The sequence below is a fragment of the Diadema setosum genome, chromosome 8 (assembly GCF_964275005.1).
Source record: "Diadema setosum chromosome 8, eeDiaSeto1, whole genome shotgun sequence".
Lineage (NCBI taxonomy): Eukaryota > Metazoa > Echinodermata > Echinoidea > Diadematoida > Diadematidae > Diadema > Diadema setosum.
This window is the reverse complement of record NC_092692.1, coordinates 3,699,389-3,718,762: the sequence shown is the minus strand read 5'-3', so window position 1 is coordinate 3,718,762 and position 19,374 is coordinate 3,699,389. Positions and strand designations below refer to the sequence as shown.

The 19,374-nt window shown below is 37.7% G+C and overlaps 1 protein-coding gene across 1 annotated transcript; it reads right to left on the bottom strand.

Annotated features, from left to right (window-relative positions):
* Positions 1-1,302: 1,302 nt before the first annotated feature.
* LOC140232030 (phospholipase A and acyltransferase 3-like) lies at positions 1,303-2,498 on the bottom strand. Its single transcript, XM_072312181.1, has one exon. The coding sequence runs from the start codon at positions 2,451-2,453 to the stop codon at positions 1,956-1,958; it is 498 nt and encodes a 165-aa protein (XP_072168282.1). The 5' UTR covers positions 2,454-2,498; the 3' UTR covers positions 1,303-1,955.
* Between the last annotated feature and the right edge of the window lie 16,876 nt (positions 2,499-19,374).

The following is a 19,374-nucleotide window of genomic DNA, read 5'->3' as shown; positions in this document are numbered from 1 at the left end:
ACAAACCCAATCCTCATTACGTCACAAACTGCAGACAGAAAGTACAGTAGAACAGAATTTGGCGTAATATTCGACTCAGACGTTGGTGTGATTGCTGAAAGTGAAACGTGTATGATCGACAATATTATGCCGGACGCACGCGTTTCACAAGCTTGCTTACGACCTTCCTATAATCATAATAATGTTTCGTTGACTTGTGCATTTTGATAATGTCCTCACGTGTGTTGCAATATTGTAAAGGAAATAGGCCTACACAAAGAAAAAAAAATCAATGTAGCATTGTCATTGAGTCTCTCTCCCTTTCTCTCCTCTTAATTTTCTCGCCCTTCCTCTCTATTTTTTTTTCTCTCTCTTGTACCACTCATAATGTGATGACGGGGGTAATGGAGATGCCCTTGATGATGATGATGATGATGATGATGATGATGATGATGATGATGATGATGATGATGATGATGGTGGTGGTGGTGGTGGTGGCGGTGATGATGATGATGAAGAAGAAGACGCTGTTGCTGTTCCTCTATGTGATGGTTAGGCGATAATGAACCCCTATGAGAGATACACGAAGGTACTGTGCATGAAAATAATTATTGTGTGGTAATTCTTGTGCAGAACACACGTTCGGGCAAAGTGTATACACAACCTGATAAATACTGCTGTTAAAAATCCATTAACATAATGACTTGGACTAACAAACACACACACAGTGAAGTGACTGCATCTCTTATACACGGCTTAGCACTCAATAGTAATAAGAAGGATTACAATTACACATCATCCATACACAATGTGAATGCACATCGGGATAGATAGATTCATCAGGGGCATGTAATTAGACGCTAAATGGGGCAGATGTATGTGCCACCCACATAATCACATTTCATAGTCACACAGGCAGACAGATATAGATAGAATGATGGGCAGATAGATAGACAGATAGATACATGTCATGCAAAGATAGTTAAGTAGATAGACAGATACATCACAGAGAGAGATAGATAGATGTATAGGCAGATAGATAGGTATAATAGATGGTTACACTCTAAAAACACAAATGTTGAATTAGCATTTAAAAGGGCCGAGGAGTGACAACATTTTCAAAGTGTTGGTTTTCCTGCTAGATTCAACATTTAGAATGTTATCTTAAAAGTTGGATGCAACACTTCAAAAAATGCTGTCACACCTCGGCCCTTTTAAATGTTGATTCAACATTTGCGTTTTTAGAGTGTAGATCAATATCTAGATCAAAAGATGGAAGAATAAAAGACACATGTATTGAGGGACAGGTAAGAAGATGGTATATGTTGCCGCCAATATACTATATAAATGTTTGCAAAATCCAATGACAAACGTCATTTCAACATTTTCCTTAGGTATGAGAGGTTTTCCCCTTTCTCCCCTTCCAGCATCTGCATGCTCACTTTCGTTCATTAACAAAAATGACTTCTGACTTGGTGCATATTAATGAATTGAACAAGTTTTTAATAATCTTTCTCCAGTTTAAGACACGCAGTGAAATTCAGAGCTGCCAACTAAAGGACGGCAAGATGACCATTTCTGCAGCAAAATTCTTCACGAGTTTGATGCATAGAAAGGATGACTATTCCCCAAACACTCTTTTCATAATCCAAGGCACTTTGGAACTTTTCAACAAAGTTGTCACATACATAATACATTGTAGTTTGATTGAAGGCTTTGCTGGCCTAGCGTGCAAACTATACTCTCTCCTGTGTGTCCAATGGAATGACAAGCGTCGCTAATCTCCGAGTGCAGAGGACCGCGACGTGTAGCCTCAGTTTCCCATCTTACACCGTACCAGCCGGATCGATCACCAGCCAAACGGAGCATTAATTTCCTCTTCCAATTTTCAGGCACAGTTTCATATTTCATCTCTCAGAGGGCTGACACGGGACGGGAGGTCGTGACATCCTTACCCCAGCCTCGCCCCGGGCCTGTCAGTCATAGTTCTGATAGTCTAGCTCCACGATCCCATTTTCGTGCTGCTGATGTCCAAACATGACGATGGGGTTGCACATGGCATAGGGCGTGGTCTTTGGCTCTGTGATCACCTCCCTGTACAGCTCGGCCACATTTACCTTGATGCCATATCGGCAACGAATGACGAACATCTCGCAGCCGTAGAACTGCACATTATACCAGTCCAGACCTACCTGGTCGTAGGCGGTGTTCACGATCTTCTCGGCGCGCAAAGGCTTGCACTTGAGCACCTTGTGTTTGTCGTTGTTGACGCGGACTAGTCGACCACCGGCCGCCTGGGCTAGTGTCTCCTTCTTCACCCATGGTTGCCGGACGTGGATGATGTAGCCGTCGCCGACGTAGACGCCCCAGTGGTTGAACGTCGACGAGGGGTGGAGGATTTCGACGAGGTCTCCGGGCTCACACCGGGGGAGGAGACGGTCCGCCGAGCAGAATTTGTTGTTTGACGCACCCATCGTTGGACCCTCTGAACTACCCTCCTTTGGACCAATCCGGCTCTTTCAATGAGAAAGAAAATATAAAATACAAAGATCAATGGAGTAATGATTTCCAAGTCATATCAATGTCATAATACCTAGAAGCAAAATACAAACACGCCCCCTTTCATATAGGCTGCGCACGTTACTTTTTGCTACAGATGTTCATTCGGCTTATCGACTATTTTAGAATTGCGTCTGTCAGTACATCTTATCTTTCGGGATTTTCTTTTCCTTTTTTTTTTTAAATTTCAGTCACATTCAAGCATAATTGGCATACGTGATGTATGTGACCTTAAGCGCTTCAGTGAAGTAAAGATGGCTGCGATGACTTACAAATTCATATATTCGTTTAGTTCATATAAACGACGTTTATGCACACGATAATAAAAGGACAAGGAACAAATTGTGTAAAAAAAAAGGTTATTCAAACTCAAATAATTAGTAACTGTCTCTCACAGATTAGTTCTTTATACTGAATGCCATTAACAATCATGATTGCAGAACAAAGTTTGCGCTATGTAATCAAATTTCGATGGCTATTATTCCCGATCAAAATATCAAATGTTATTGATTGTTCCTGAATATGAAATTTCGTTTTTATGAAACAAAATCTACAATAATACGAAGCCTATAAACTTAGAAGAAGACAGTTAGGGCATAGACGAATATGGATACCTTGCACTGCTATACGTATGGTCTTGAAGATGAGACTATGCCACCTGGACAGGAATTCCTCAAGTTTCTTCGGGATCACCTTACGGAGAGAGGGTTCGACTTGAACAAACACCGTTGCTACGGACCGTGACCTCTCCTTCGGCCAACCGTGGTGAAGTCAGTGGACTGGGACTGAAACCCGGGAAGCCATGTCGAACTTTCCTTGTCTGTCTGAACAATAACGTTAGAGAGAAAGAGGTGAATACATCAATGCATCAATCTTTGAGGACAATCCAACATCATATGGGGTCCTATTCAAGTTGTGATTTATGTTTCTTCTAAAGAACATTGTTAAAATCAAACAATGCATTGCAATGGATTTCATCAAAATCGGACCTGAATTAACGAAAACGTTGAAAGTTAATAAGTTCCATATAATTGTTCTTTGTATTATAGTATATATAGTTCTGACACATTTCTCTTTTAAGTTAAATCGGAAAGAAGAGTTGGTGATTCCTCAAGTATGAAAAATGGCAGAGGAACTAGTTCTCAATTACCCTATACTCAGTATACGATTTAAATACCGGTACATAGAAGAATATATCTATACATCCAAGACTCAAACAAATCTGGATGATGTGGAAACGGAGCCGAGTACTGAAGGGGGGAAGACAACGACTGGACAGCTGAGTGTGAAGTTCGAAGCTTTGATATTTCTGTGTTAGTACAAATTTAATCCACAGACTTTTCTCAGTTTTACTCTGACACTGTGAGCACAGACCGATAACTATCACATTATAGTTGCAGTAACATTATGCACATTGAGTCAATGTCTCGGTGACAAGAGTACGTAATAATTGCGTGAAAAGTAAGAAAACGAAGAAATATGATATGAAGATGTGAAGAGCAAGAGGGTTTTGTAATACTGTAAGAAATATGTGGGCCGTATTGTGTTTCATCTTTACGCTGACCTATAAAGATACATGACAGTATTATAGGCTCTATACGAAGCAACATGCATAGTCAGTGAAGCTGTTAATAAAGAAAAAGAAGAAAGAAATGGACGAAAAAAATATGATAAATTACGCTTGATACGTCTTTCGAATGATTTCAGATTTCAGCATTGTAAAACTCAAGGAATGTAAGAGCAGGTTTTCATCTGACCTGTGTCCTTATCACCTTATTGTCCTTTGCTTTTCTTTATTAAACTACAAAACAAAAATTGAACGTTCCATGCACTTGGTACAAAAACTAACCCAGCAACAGAATGCAACTCGCAACTGAAGTTGCAATGAATTGCAGAAGAAAAAAGAAAACAATACATGTAACATCGAACTCATAATTTGATGATAATCAGTATCCTTGTATGCATGTAACCAGGATGTAACTACTGTTGTCATAATCATCACGTACATTTAGCCGCCTTTTCGTGTGTTAGGTAGCCTATATCATAATACAGAAATATTTTGTTTTACTGGTAACCTTGCATCAGACCTCTCGAACCATAAATTGAATTTTCACCACAGCGTGATCATTCCGACTTGTGTAGCTTGACTAAAAATGGGGGTGGGGTGCATACAGCTCAGTAGGTATGTATGACCACAAACCACAACAGAGGAGTTGCGGTGAACATCGACGGAAAAGATAAATTACAGACCACGAGCTTTATGCTCCCCAAAATATTGTGATCTGACATAAGCTCTGTCTAAAACAGCCTTGAAATATGAATGCGGGCTCGTGGGTGATTTATCTCTATTGTATAAACAATGTGTAGGCCTACTGTTTACAAATGAAAAGTATAACGCTCTAAACATGTCCCTTTATAAACTCCTGGCATCAACAGGCCTTATCGTAATCACGTCAGCACAGGCGATCATTTCTGGCTATACTGATACTGTACTCATAATCACTAAACATCACTATATACTACTACAAAATAATCGCCAACACCATGCACCATCATTATCTTGTTAACGTATTGATAATGAGAGAAATGATCAGTAATTGCTATGATTTAAACCGAACACTAGCAGTATAACTAACGATTTTTTATCATCGTCAGCTCCTTGACATCAAGGCGACGTCGTGCACTGCGGATGTCGAGGTCTTGGCAAAAAGCTTCGCATCAGCTATCAACATAAAATTAATTATCATGCAACGGTTCCGGGCAAAGTTCGACATTTGGGTGGTTCGTGGAAGATGTGTAATGATGTTAGAATGGCTTAAAAACACCAAATCGTAGTGTATTATGAAAGTTTCGGAAATTATGCTGCCGCTTTCAATCATATCAAGTATAATTCTTTTTTGATATACCTTGTACTGTTGAAAAATATAATTCCGTCTGTGAATTAAGTCTCTATTTTTCACTACATCTTTTCCCTCATTGCATCACAAATTGTTGTCTAGATTTTTTTTTTCCAGCAACGACGGCAAATTAATTTTCTCTACATAATCTTCCAAAAACTTCACTGTGTGGGAACTACTGATACTTATTCCTGCATTCACTGAATTTAAATATATAGGCCTAGGCATATCTATTGAGGTAAATTTTCACTTAATCGTGCATTTCTCTCATGGAAGGTTATATGAGCACAGGGAGGAGTGCAACTATAGTTATTTAGAGATACATGCAGTTGCTTTTTATATCTCGGTGTGGGTCTATATCTGGCAAGACATATAGGGCATAGTTCGGCGTCTGTTATCAGTCACTACACACAGCTTGTGAGGTGGGTCCCCTTTGGCCCCCTGGCGGGAGAGGAGGGAACGGCTTGTTAGTGGCGGGAACCTCCGCCTGAGTAGCGCCGTGCATCTCCGGGGGAGCTGACCGACAGAGCGACCCGAGATTCCAGGTCCACATGAGCAGGTTGCTGCAGTTCGTCAATGAATTACCCAAAAATATTATGATGAAGCTAAGAACAGAGTGGAATATCTCATTCCATCATCATAAAAGCTATGTTATCAATCACAAGCAGAATAGTCTGTGCAGTCTCTTACATTTGAAAATGAAGATTGATACTGATCAATGTAAACATAAAGCCGAATAATACCACATAGGTGTATATAGTGTACTATATAAAAAAACAACTTAACAAGTAGGCCTAAATGTGGCCTTTCTTGATCCAGTTTCAGAATCATCGTTCATTTTTATAGCATTTAAATGATAGGTTTCTATACCACCTTGCAATTGCACCGGTGACCAGTGGGGCTTATATTTATAGCAAAACTTTCGTGAATCACGCCGCAGTGTCGATGAAATTGCCCGTGAAACTGTCTCAGTGATAGGCCTATTGTCTTGATAATTTAGTATGAATACTATTCAGCAAGCTCGATTAAATAACATCACAGGCAATGAAAACTGAACTGAACTGACAACAGAGCAGTCTGCATTGATTCAGAAGGATTTAGATTTTTAGACGAGTTCCAAAAGCTACGGAGCGGAAACGAATTCGGTGCAGACTGCTTCCATGCAGGGTCAATGCAGGTCATCTCAAGTATTCAGAGAAAATTTGAAGGAAATATGAAGAATGCACTGCATCGTTTTGATATTACTCTCGGTGAAAGACGCTATGAATCATGGATCATTACATTTTGTGGAACAGCAGGGAGTTCCAGGCTTGGTATCTTACAATGGGTTGCCAATTATAAACGTCTTGACCCTGAAACTTCTCCCATTTGTTAACGAAACATGTTCGAGCTTTTTAAAAAAAATATATATATGTATTCATGACGCAGTCCTTTTCCCAGGCTCTGTTACATGAGTTCGTCTAGTATAAATAAGTATATACAGCGAGCAACCTGATGAGATCAGTGTGTTTGTAGAGGAAAACGTAAAATAAACACGAACCGGACAGCGAACACTGAAGCTTTTGTGTCTTGAAGTTTGCTAGACTGAGCACGCATAAAACGCTGTGATGTTTGGGTAAGGCGGAGAGATGGCCCTTGGAACAGAAGGGTGTGTGTGAGAAGGAGAGGTGTGGTCCTGTCGGTACACATGCACTGTCATTATGGACAACGACAGCAGGTTTACAACGTAGGAACATACAAGGAGGTACCTTTAACCCCCTTGGTACAACAACGTGCAGACATAAAATGATCTAAGCATGATCGAGTGAAAATGTGTAACTTATGCAGAGTTTATTAAGGAGTTGGTAAACCAAAAGCTCAACGTGAGCGTGTGCGTTTGTCTGCGTGTTGTTGCTGATAGACAAAATGGTAGGCCTCCTGTCAAGGGTGTATGCCAACTGTTACAGACAGTGCATTATTGGCGAACATCCTCAGTTGGCAAAGTTCTGAACTAATTGAGAGCAAGAATGATAATGTGACGCGAACATGTTTACCTCGTAAAGAGTAACAGAATGCCCCACGTTCGTTTCTCTCGAACATAATTGTTTATCTTTTTCAATGCAACTGCAAATAGTATACATTTTTACCACTCCTGTGTTTGCCTATACATAAGTCATAAGCTAAAAAATTTATGGCTCCACACGATATTATGACGTGAGGAGAATTGACTGGCCATGTTCTCTTCTCCTCTAACCAACTCTGCAATCTGAAATTCGACTTTGTCAATGTTCATGCGATAAGGTCATGTGTCTCTGTCATGTCCGGGTTTACAATTTTGGGAAAAAATACGGAGTGACGGAAACACACACATAAACCTATGCATATTGCACCATGCTGGGAAATATCTCACAAAGATTAGTTCATGTGAAGATGACTTGATATGTAGGCATATATATCAGTTTATAAAGAAATGAAGAGGACCAACCTGAACGCACCTTGAATCTAGCGTCAATTCCAATACGAATAGGAAGACATGGTACGTAGTAAAAAAAAAAAAAAAAAAAAACACACAGCCATTCCATGTAACTAGACACCAGGACCTTAAAATTTCAAGTTCAAGCAATTAAGAAAGAGCATTCATATTTGGGTAGGTATATGATCAAAGGGTGTAAATCTAATTTTTTACTGCTTTTCACTTCCTAACAGCCGAGTTACACCTCCCAGAACAAAGATCACATTTGCTAAAAAAATGATGCCTCTTTGGTACTTTTGTTGATTTCACTATTTAAGGCATGTTCTATTATTTATAGATTCATAATTTTTTGATGCAAGGTCTTATTGTATACCCATTTTACCATATCAAGTTGTTTTTTTTATTTATATGTAATGGGTTTGGCAATATTTTTGATTGAAAACACCCTCGAAATGTGTCACGCGAGTCACAAAAATAAGTCTAAATTTTAGATTGCTTAAAAAGTAGTAGACTATATGAATTCTAGCTGATGAATAATGAGGATCTAAGAGTCCTCAGTCATACCAGAAAATAAGGTTTCCATTTGTAAACCCCTTCATTGTAAAAAACACCAGAACATTTGTGTCACGCGAGTCACGCAAGGATTTCTTAGGGTTGTCACGCGAGTCACAGTTTACAAGTTTGAGAAAATTAAAGACCAGAATGATTGAGATTTAAAAAAATAAATTCTGCCTTGAAACTAAATCATGTAATATGTTTAATTTTCCCAGTTAAAGTAAATTTTTTATGTTAATTGGTAAATAAGTAGTGTTATGATAAGTAATGAATAGCTAATTGAATTGTCAGCTTTCGTCTGGTTGGTCTGGTTGGCCTCCTCATCAACAAAAAAGTAAAATGCATCAGGAACTCTTCATGAAAATTACATCTACTTGTACTGTATGTCAGCTCCACTTCTGTGAAGTTCTTAAAACATTGCTGCATAAAGTGGCAACAATCAGCAAGTTACATTGTATGAAGATGACAAGAAAATTGCTTCAAATCTTCCCTCAGATTTTGCTGTACTCCAAACTGGCTTCGCTGAGAATCATTCATGCTCCAGTTAAGATAAAGTCCAATCTGCCATTTGGAATCAGGAGCAAATAGCTCTCTACATATACATCAATCATGTGACCCCAGGAGAAAATTATTACAAGTCATCATCAATGATGAGGCCTACAATGTACGTTAAAAGACCATGACAAAACAGTATTATGTTATAGACTGTAGATTTTTTGGATGAACTTCTTAAGTGGTCAGCAGTGAAGTGCATTAGTCAAAATGTGGTTATATGGTCCTGCAAGCCAATTCAAAATAGATATGTTATCAGTGCCCTACCTATGCTGAATGGAGAAACACAACATTGACCTACAATGTAGTGTGGAATTTCAGCACTACAAGTCAAGGGAAAGATCCAGTTGAGTGGAGCAAGCCTGAAGCGACAGAGCTGCGGCTATGTGAAAAATCAAATCTTGTGCTCTATCTCCACTGCTGAGGAATTTTGTCTTGCTGTAATTCTTTAAACTCTTCCTACAACTTTCATCACAATCAAAGGGAAGTTGAAGATTGTTCTGAGGGTTTGTACCTGCCTGTTATCTTTGGAATATATAGCTGCACCACATAACTTAATCATCCCTTCGATATACATTTATATCACCTTCAAAAAGTGAATATCTTGTCGCAAAAAGGTTCACTTCTCAGAGAAGCAGTGGTGATCTATCCAATAATGGCCATAATGATGGAGGAAATGAGGATACCATTGGGCCTGCAATTGGCTGATGGTGGCAGCTGCCTTCAGCAGAAAGCATCCCGCTGCATCTCTGGCACAAGCCTCCTGAGTGGTCAGAAGTGACAATTACTTTAAGTCACCTAGAGAAAAGGGGAATATATTCCACTTTCTGGATAAAAGAGCCATGGCAGCCTGAATCTGACATCTAATGCAAATTACAGCAGCCATATCTTGTCAACAATAGGAGACTTTACATGAATGAAAAGATTGAGTCTTAAAAATAAAAATAAAATGGCCCCAACAAACTAGGCATGAAAACTGTCTCCACGAAGCAGTGACAAACTTTCTCAAACTACAGAAGACACTTTGGCAAAGAAAACTTAATATAGTATATACTGTATCATGTAGTTTGCTATAATTAAATAAGCAAAACATGGTGATCATTCTTCACATCAGACTCAGTAATGGTACATGTAGATAAAGAAAAAGAGTATCAGTATGTGTGAACATTATCTATTATAAGAAGTGAGGATTCTTTGTGCCTCAAAATAACTTTGTTTCAAAAGAAGCTTAAATGGATTCATATAAATCCATAAGCAAATATGCAAGCTAACATAAAGAAAGTTTAAATTTGATTCATTTTGAATAGAAGACTATTTGATACAATTATAGCAAATAAGAGAGAAAAAGAAAATTCATTGAAAAAGAATGATTTCCCAGAACTATTGATTTGACAACGAAAAAAAGAGGTTCAAGTTAATTTTTTGTTGGATGTTTTATGCATTAAATGTGCTATGAGCTCCCATGATTCCATCAGAGATTGGAGTTAGATGATTTCTTTGTTTTAAAGATATGTGTGATGAAACTAACCATAAATAACATGTTAGGTTATACATTTGGCTCATTTTACTCAATAGAACTATTATATTAGGCTCAACTTTTGGTCCTGAATGATACTTGTCACGCGAGTCACACCCATGTGTCACGCGAGTCACATTTTTTATATGCTAACTGAGTTCAAAGCAAAAGTCAAGGCCTGATAAAATTTTTACTATTTATCGCTTAATGTCTCAAAATTGAATGCAGAAAATTCTGTGTACATAGGACAAGTACTTTCTTACGAAAATTCATTTACGTACAGTAAGGTCAGAAATCTTCAATAGTGTCGCGTCACGCGAGTCACAACAAAAAAAGTCAAGTATCTCTTACTAGAATGACTTGACATCAAAAATTTCTATTAACCAATGTGAAGGGTCCATACCTTGATTGAAATATATAAACTAAACAGGTCTGCAAAATAAATTTTCCAAGTATTCAACCATAACAAGTCAAAATTTTGTATAAATGTCACGCGAGTCACAATGGAATGGCTGCACACACACACACACAAAACAAAGCAAAGCGATACAATGCACAACAACTATACCGACTGCATAGGCACTGAATTCAGTTGCAGTGGCGGATCTGGATCCAGAGGGGGCGCAACGGGCTCGCGCCCCTATTTATTTTTTTGTCAAAACAGAAGAAATAAAAAGAAAAAATGGGCGGCGCGTGCGCCCCCTTTAATTTTGAAATAATAATAAATAATAATGTACATTTATATAGCGCTTATTACAGTAGTTTCTAAGCGCTTAACATTTAAATCTTAAATTAATACATGTATAAGAATTATGAAAAGCATAATAAATTATATAACATTACATTACATAATATTACATTAAATTACATTATATTACATTACATTACATAACATTATAATAAATAATTAAACAAAATAAATTGGATGACATGGAATCAGTGAATCGAACTACAGTCCATTGAATAGATATGTTTTTAGTCTGATTTTGAAGGTGCCTCCCTCCTCTGAGTTGGTATAGCTGTGTTTTATAATACGACAATGTTTGAATTATAAATGATAGAGAACCAACCTTTCAACAGCACATTACTACCCAATTATGCGAGGATAACGATCTTGCAAAAAACAGGATATGCTACAAATATAATAATGTAGGTCCCTATGTGTATATTAAAGGCAACCAACATTCCTCAGCACTCCCCCGACTCCGCCTCCCACTGCGAAATAAAATGAAAACGGAGTAAGAATTGGGGATGTCCCCGTGATTTACCACTCGTATACTAGATAGAAACTCGGTATAATCATCGCGTACATGATGTTTGGACTACTTATATCCGAATACAGTATAGTGTGAGAAAATAGAATTACAATCATTGATTCTCGTATGTTTCCAGATGGAACGTTGATGAGTGTCTTAAAGAAGATTTTGAAGATGATGATTGCAATGAAAAATAACTGTAGCAATCTCTGTATAATTTCGGTTTAGCTTATTTTGCAGACCAACTTTTTGGTACGCAAGTCACTATGTCGGCATTCTTGTTATCACATTATATCACAGATTATGACTATATTTCTGTACCAGAATTGTACTGATTTATACGGAGAAGCACAACAAAGTTCTTTATGCGCGAATGATGGATACAAATTTTGCTCGAAACATTCATTCTGCGGAAAGTCTGAAAGATACAATGTAGTCTCAATATGTGCATGAGACATCGTTTTAATATGGCTTCAGTCTACGTGGGAAGGTTCTGGCTTCAAGAATCATACAAGGCTATCAATTCATTCATGAAGCGGCAATCCAAACTGCTGTTTTCATTACATAGGGTTTCTGTCTGTACTGCACCACAATAATCAAGTATCTAAACACACGTTTAGCCTTGTCGGAGCTAGAGCGTGTATTGCAGTGGTTTTCGAACCTTTGGCACAAACATCACATGTTATCACTTCAATGACTATATTCACTCAGCTGCTCTCCTTGTCTCATTATGTGTCGCCACATGTAAGAAATCGCTTTGACTGACTGATGACTGATTGAATCAACTTAAGACATTCGGCCTTTATACTAACTTTATAACTCCTGAAAGTTTAACCTTTTCGTTGTTTACTATAGACGGTGCTGCATTGTTTCACTCTATAGTGAAGAGTTACACGAATTCATCATATTCCCCTAAAAAATAGTAAACAATGAAACATACTTACTTTGATTGAATATAATATTTCTAAAAAACACTAAACATTAAAGCGACAAGTAGGATACATAATGCGGGTGAGGAATATGAGATTCTGTAACTCAGGATTGGAGATAAACAGTTTAATCTCGCAAAAGATGACCGTTTGGCAGGGTCAGGTTAATAACGTGATGGCACTGGCGGGCGGGGTATAAAACTATATAACAGAACATTATTACATGTTGTACCTATATACTACCAGGATGACTAAACATACACAGTCATACTCTCTTCCTTACTAAAAACACTGTTAGCACGCAAATTTGTAAGTTATCAGCACGGTACATGGAGATAATGGAGCTATACTGATAGCTCCATGGTTTATTCATGGAGCTACTAGCTCCATGGTTTATTAGCGACCGATGTATAACGTTATTCCTAGATGAGCAATGAGTTTTAGCGCGTGTTTGATTGTGAGAGCAGGGAGGTGGGACACCTCCTCCCTGGTGAGAGTCATTGAACATGTTTAGAGAAAGGCGCAGACCAGGGAGGTGTCTCTTTCCACCTCCCTGCGCAGACTAAAAGAAACTGACAGAGAACGAAATACAAGCCACCATTTACTTACTTGTTAAACTTGTTGGCTCTTCTCAACCAGAATGCTTTGGAAACCCTGCTCCAGCAATTCTGGACAGGAAAGAGAGCGCGTATGTATGTGTGAACCTTGAATACAAGTGGCTACTATAATATCCTCCGTCAAGTGCTAAAAGCGAAAGGCCTTCTCTGCTTGTGTGGCACACTATCCACCTAGCACCTGTCAGCTGTCTGTCCACGGGTAGGTTCCCGCCACGAGCAGCAGACGGCAATCCCTTCAGCACCGTTTCGTGACACCAGCAGGAACTTTGAATGTTTCATGTGGCATGAAATTCTCCCGAACGATCTTACGCGGTAAGGCAACCATGAGATGTGACTGTCCCCTATTATTTCCCCGAATGAACTGCCTTTATCTTTATCATGATTCTCAAGACAAACATCAAAGATAGCAAGACCCGGAATTGTCGGTCGCAGTCCACACGTCCACACAATATATTACCATCCGATATTCCGTCAGTCCATTTCTCCACTGAAATCGCGTTGATTGTGTACGTAGCGACGTATTCTTATTTTGCAGACCCTTAATTTAATGAGCAATATATAATCATACCTATCTAGGTAGCAAAATGCATGGTTTCTTTCCTGAAATAAATTCTATATATCTCTCAATTATGCATCTATCCAGCGTTTACGTCTTTTTAGTCATAAAAGGCTCAAAATGGAGAAAATTAATGCGTAATATGTTACAAGGATACTGATTTACCAGACTAGGTCTTTAACGTCAATGAATGTGGTTGTTTCGGCTGAGTGAGTGCCAGAGTGGCCGCCTTGTTTTCCTTGACACAAAAGAACGGGGTATATGTAAATGCCTCCACCCAAAACACAATCTGAAACCGAAAAATGTGATTCCAATGGCTCGGGGTCTCGAGATAACGTCACTCCGCTTGCCCAGGGACAACGAACCAAAGAAGGAAAATCAACTCTTGCCTAAACTGTACTTCAAGAATCTTGTCATCTCATTACATGTGACGTCATTCATAGACATTCCAAACTACTATAGTACATGTACAGTACATAATATAAACAAAAATGAGACTGTCAATAAGGATAAAAACAACCATCAGCCTTGGTTTGATGCAGAATGTAGAGCTGCCCGTCAGGAGTATTTGAATGTTAAAAATCGATTAAAGAGGAAGCTTAAATTTCTGGGCAGGTCAGGGGCTACTTGTCTATTGAATCATTATGAGTCTACAGGAAAGCTTTATAAGAATTTATTAAGACATAAAAGAAGGGCATTTCATAGAGATTTGAATGAATCTCTCCGTTCATTACAGGCATCAAATCCGAAAGAATATTGGCAATTACTCAACAGTAATAATGAACGCAAAGTAAAGAAAACAGGAAATGTTTCATTAGGGGATTTTGTTAATCATTTTAGTCGTTTAGGTAATAGCCAAGAGGACCAGCCCACAGGCCTGGAAGATAGTATGGGTACTTCAGAAATTGTTGAGGCAGATGGTCCCTTGGATGCCCCAGTCACTTTGGAAGAAGTGGTACTAATGATTAAGAAACTTAAAAATTCAAAAGCTTGTGGAAAAGATTTCATAAGAAATGAATTCCTTAAGAATTGTCCCGTAGAGATGCTTCATGTGTTGGTAAAGTTCTTTAATGTGGTACTGGACAGTGGTATTGTTCCAACTGAATGGTGCATAGGGATTATCATTCCTATTTTTAAGAATAAGGGTATAGACACAAATCCTGATAATTATAGAGGAATAACTCTTCTCAGTTGTCTAGGAAAACTTTTTACTTCCATTTTGAATCATCGAATCTCAGAGTTTTTCGAAGCAGCTAATATGTTAGGTGAAGAACAGGCTGGCTTTCGTTCTAATTATTCTACAATTGATAATATTTTTGTTTTAAAGACTATAATTGATGTTTATCTGCAAAATAAAAAACGCTTATACTGTGCATTTATTGATTACAAGAAAGCATTTGATCTAATTGATAGATCATCTTTATGGTACAAAATGTTGAAGATGGGGCTTAGGGGTAAACTGTTTACTGTCATTAAGAATATTTATGAAAGTGCTAAATCATGTGTGGCGGTTAGGGGGGAGATGTCAGAGTTTTTTACTTGTAACATTGGTGTACGACAGGGTGAAAACCTTTCCCCGCTTTTATTTGCCATTTATCTGAATGATTTTCAAGAATACATAAGAAATTCATATGGTGGACTTAAATATTTGGAAAGTGAGATTTCTTACCACCTGGATTCTGATAATGTCAAAAAAGTTTTAAATCTTTCTTGTTTACTTTATGCAGATGACACAATAATTTTAGCAGAAACTCCGGAGGAGTTGCAAAAAGCTCTTGATGCTGTAGATAGTTATTGTCAGACATGGCGCTTGACTGTAAATGCAAGCAAGACTAAAATTGTTATTTTCTCCCGTGGGAAGGTTAGAAGAATTCCTGAATTCGTTTATGCTGGTGATCCACTCGAGGTTGTAGATGACTTTGTGTACCTTGGAGTTAAATTCAATTATAATGGTAGTTTTAAAAAGGCAATTTCTAAACAAGTCACACAAGCTAGAAAAGCACTCTATAGCATGTTGGTCAAGGCTAAAAAGTTACAGCTCTCTGTGGACACACAGTGCCACCTATTTGATCATCTTGTTTTACCTGTTTTACTCTATGGTTGTGAAGTCTGGGGTTATGAGTGCATAGACCAAATTGAAATTTTCCATAGGAAATTCTTAAGAAAAATTTTGCTTGTGAACAAATGTACTCCTGATTGTATGGTTTATGGTGAAACTGGACGTGGAGTAATTTTGAACCATATTAAATGTCGAATGATTGGATTCTGGTTGAGATTAGTCAAGGGAAAAGAAACCAAACACTCATGTACAATTTTCAAATTTCTTCTGCATTTACAAGGAGACATACACTCCCCGTCAAAATCACAATGGTTATTATCTATCGCAAATATTTTTTATTATGCAGGGCTAGGGAATGTGTGGTTAGCACAAGGGGGTGGATTTAGTGCTGCATGGATTTCACACACCTCAAAAGTTAGACTTTTTGATATGTTTATTCAAGAGTGGAGAGCAGCAACATGGTCAAATAGAATCTGTACAAATTATAGAATGTTTAAGGATAATTTGATGTTAGAGAAGTATTTACAAGTCTTGTGTAAGAAAGATTATATTACATTAAGTAAATTCAGATGTAGATCTAATGGATTACCCGTTAATAAGGGCAGGTTTGATGCAAGCCTGACAGATGAATTGCATTGTACTATTTGTTCATCCGATGATATAGGGGATGAATTTCATTATATTTTTGTTTGTCCCTTTTTCAACAAAGAGAGATTATTGTATTTACCAAGTAGCTTGACGGCCAGTAGACCAAGTGCATTACATATGGCCAAATTATTCAATTCAACTAATGCTTGCCATTTGAAAAAACTAGCCAAATTTGTCAGAATTATTATGTTTCAGTTCTCTTCAATACCAAAGAAGAAAGACAGTATTTTTGTAGAAAGTAAAGTAGATGTGAATGTTTGTACACGTAGTGGTAGAGTAGTTAAACGTCCTTTACGCCTTGTTTTGTAAACATATTTATTTATATCTGTTATTTTCACACGTACATGTACATTATCACTTATATTTTTGTATTCATATATTGTAAATATGTTTGTACTCTCATACCCCGAGAGGGGGTCGATAGAGTCAATAAAATCTTACTAAAGTCTTACTTACTAAAGTCTTACAGTTGCTGTTCTCTTGATCATGTCACGGTGGGGGGGGGGGGGGGCGCAATATCATGATCATTATGTAGTAACATAACCATTAGTATCATTACTATCTCATTCATTATTATCATGGTTATCAGTATAGGTTCTACACTGTAAATTCGTTGTGTAAAGTTGTGTAAAATATTCTAACCCCTGTGTACTATATGAACCACACAATTGTTGTGTAAAGTCATACACAACCATTTTTCCCACAACTTATGAAAAATATACACAACGTTGTTTTAAGAAAACTACACAACTCTTATTACACAGCAATTTTTTACACAGCTAATTTGCAGTGTAGTGGTTGCATAAGTGGTTAGTAGCAGTAGGTCATTACTTTACTTTCGTTATTACTGCTATTCATACTTTCACTATAATTATTATCAGTGTCATATTCACGAGCAATGTCATTATTTACCCAGCCAAAGAGAATGGACAATTGAAAACCGAAGGAAAGAGAATACAAACCATATGAAATCACAATCAATAATAGTTCATAAAGTCGACAAAATGACAGTGTACACTGATGAACACATCCTTCATGTTTCAGTGTCTTCATATTCACAGAGGAGAAACTATTTCACAATAGTATCCCATTTTTACCCATTTCCCCTTTTATCATTTTGAATCCGTCATATTATTATTTCTGTTCTTTATAAGAAGACAATATTGGGGACCACTTTGTAAATGACGTCGTATAGTCAAATGAAAAGAATGGAATGTAATAACAAAGATCCGGATCTTTAAAGTCAATCTATTGCTAAATTTTGGCGAAATGTGAAGTTGTACCGATCCTTGTGGAAGAAGTGTCACATGCAAATTAGCATCTTTAGCGTCACTAACTAAACTTTAACCAAGGAGATGCTATTATAGGCGAGCCAAAAGTACCTCGATCCTTGCTTTAACGGAGGGGGAAACCCCATGCGGTATTCCAAGAAGGAGAAGAAGCAGGCAGTGGAGGAAGAAGAAGGAAGAAGACATTATTATTATTATTATTATTATCATTATCATCATCATTATCATTTATACTATCAATATTATCATCATCATTAGAAGAAGAAGAAAATGGAGGAGGAAGAGAAGGAGAGCGGGAGGAGCGAGTACAATAAAAGATATCATGGAGTTTTGATGCAGCGGCAGGGACTGTGCGTGTGACAATATGATAGCGGAAGCAAGGTGATAAAAAGATAACGACACCGATAAGTTGAATACATATCGATTCTGGGGATATTAGTCTGTCTTCCAAGCTTCTGTTGCTGCTTGGAAAAGGCAATGATTATGACGATATAATAACATGATAAACGTACATTTTTAAGGAATGATGTATTAGAAAGTACACTGGAGCAGGCCCATATGTTAAAGGTACGGTTTACATTTGGGAACAGTAATGTAAAAATGTTTGAGTTATCACATTTGATGCATATGTGGAGGTCAGTTGTATCAGAAAACATCCTACCATATAAAGATTTTGCACTAAAGCCTAAAATATAAAGAGATATCACTATTTTTTTTCACTAAACCATAACTGTAGACAGTTTAGTCTAGAAACAATTTTATTGTAACTATTGTTCACATTTTGTATATCTTACAATACCTAACATTGATTATACTGATTAACTATTTCACACCGGTTGTTTCTATCCCTAATTCAAATTTTAGAACTACTTTGAAGCACATAAGGCTGGGTTTTTGTTTCATATGCACATGGTTACAATGCCTTTAATCATAACACTGCACAAACCGATTTCAACAGTAAGCTGACTTTGAACATCACTGAAACCTGCTGATACCGTCGTCACGTTTCATATACAACGTCCAAGAAAATGTATATTGCGCACGGTGACGGATGACTTCAGATTAACACCTATCAGCAATTAACGAAACAGCCAATGACAAATTGTGGGGGGAAAACAGCATTGATATTTCCTTATTATCACTGAATAATGCATAACCATATACTATAGGCCAATAAATACATGCAGTCTTTAAATCACCAAAGTGTGTCCAAATTGCGGCCTGGAACAGAGAATAATAAGAAAACGTTACTCCAAAACATTATCATGAAGAGGTGATTGAACTTCAGCATTATAGGGTCGCGTTTTTCATCTCCATCTTGGTTTTTGGACCCAGTTATCTAAAGTTATGAGTCACTCCCAAGTCTGCGAATCTGAGCCCATCGAATAAAAGGCTCGAGGGGAGTGTCAAAATGTGGTGTCAATAACCATGGCAACAAGGAAGGGTCAAAGTCAAAGGTCAGGATCTTCCACCTTTACTGGTGTAGGGTGTTCTACCTTTCGTGGGATTG

Bases quoted from the DNA above. Each gene is read 5' to 3' on its own strand.
- LOC140232030 (XM_072312181.1), bottom strand. From the start codon at position 2,453: ATGGGTGCGTCAAACAACAAATTCTGCTCGGCGGACCGTCTCCTCCCC.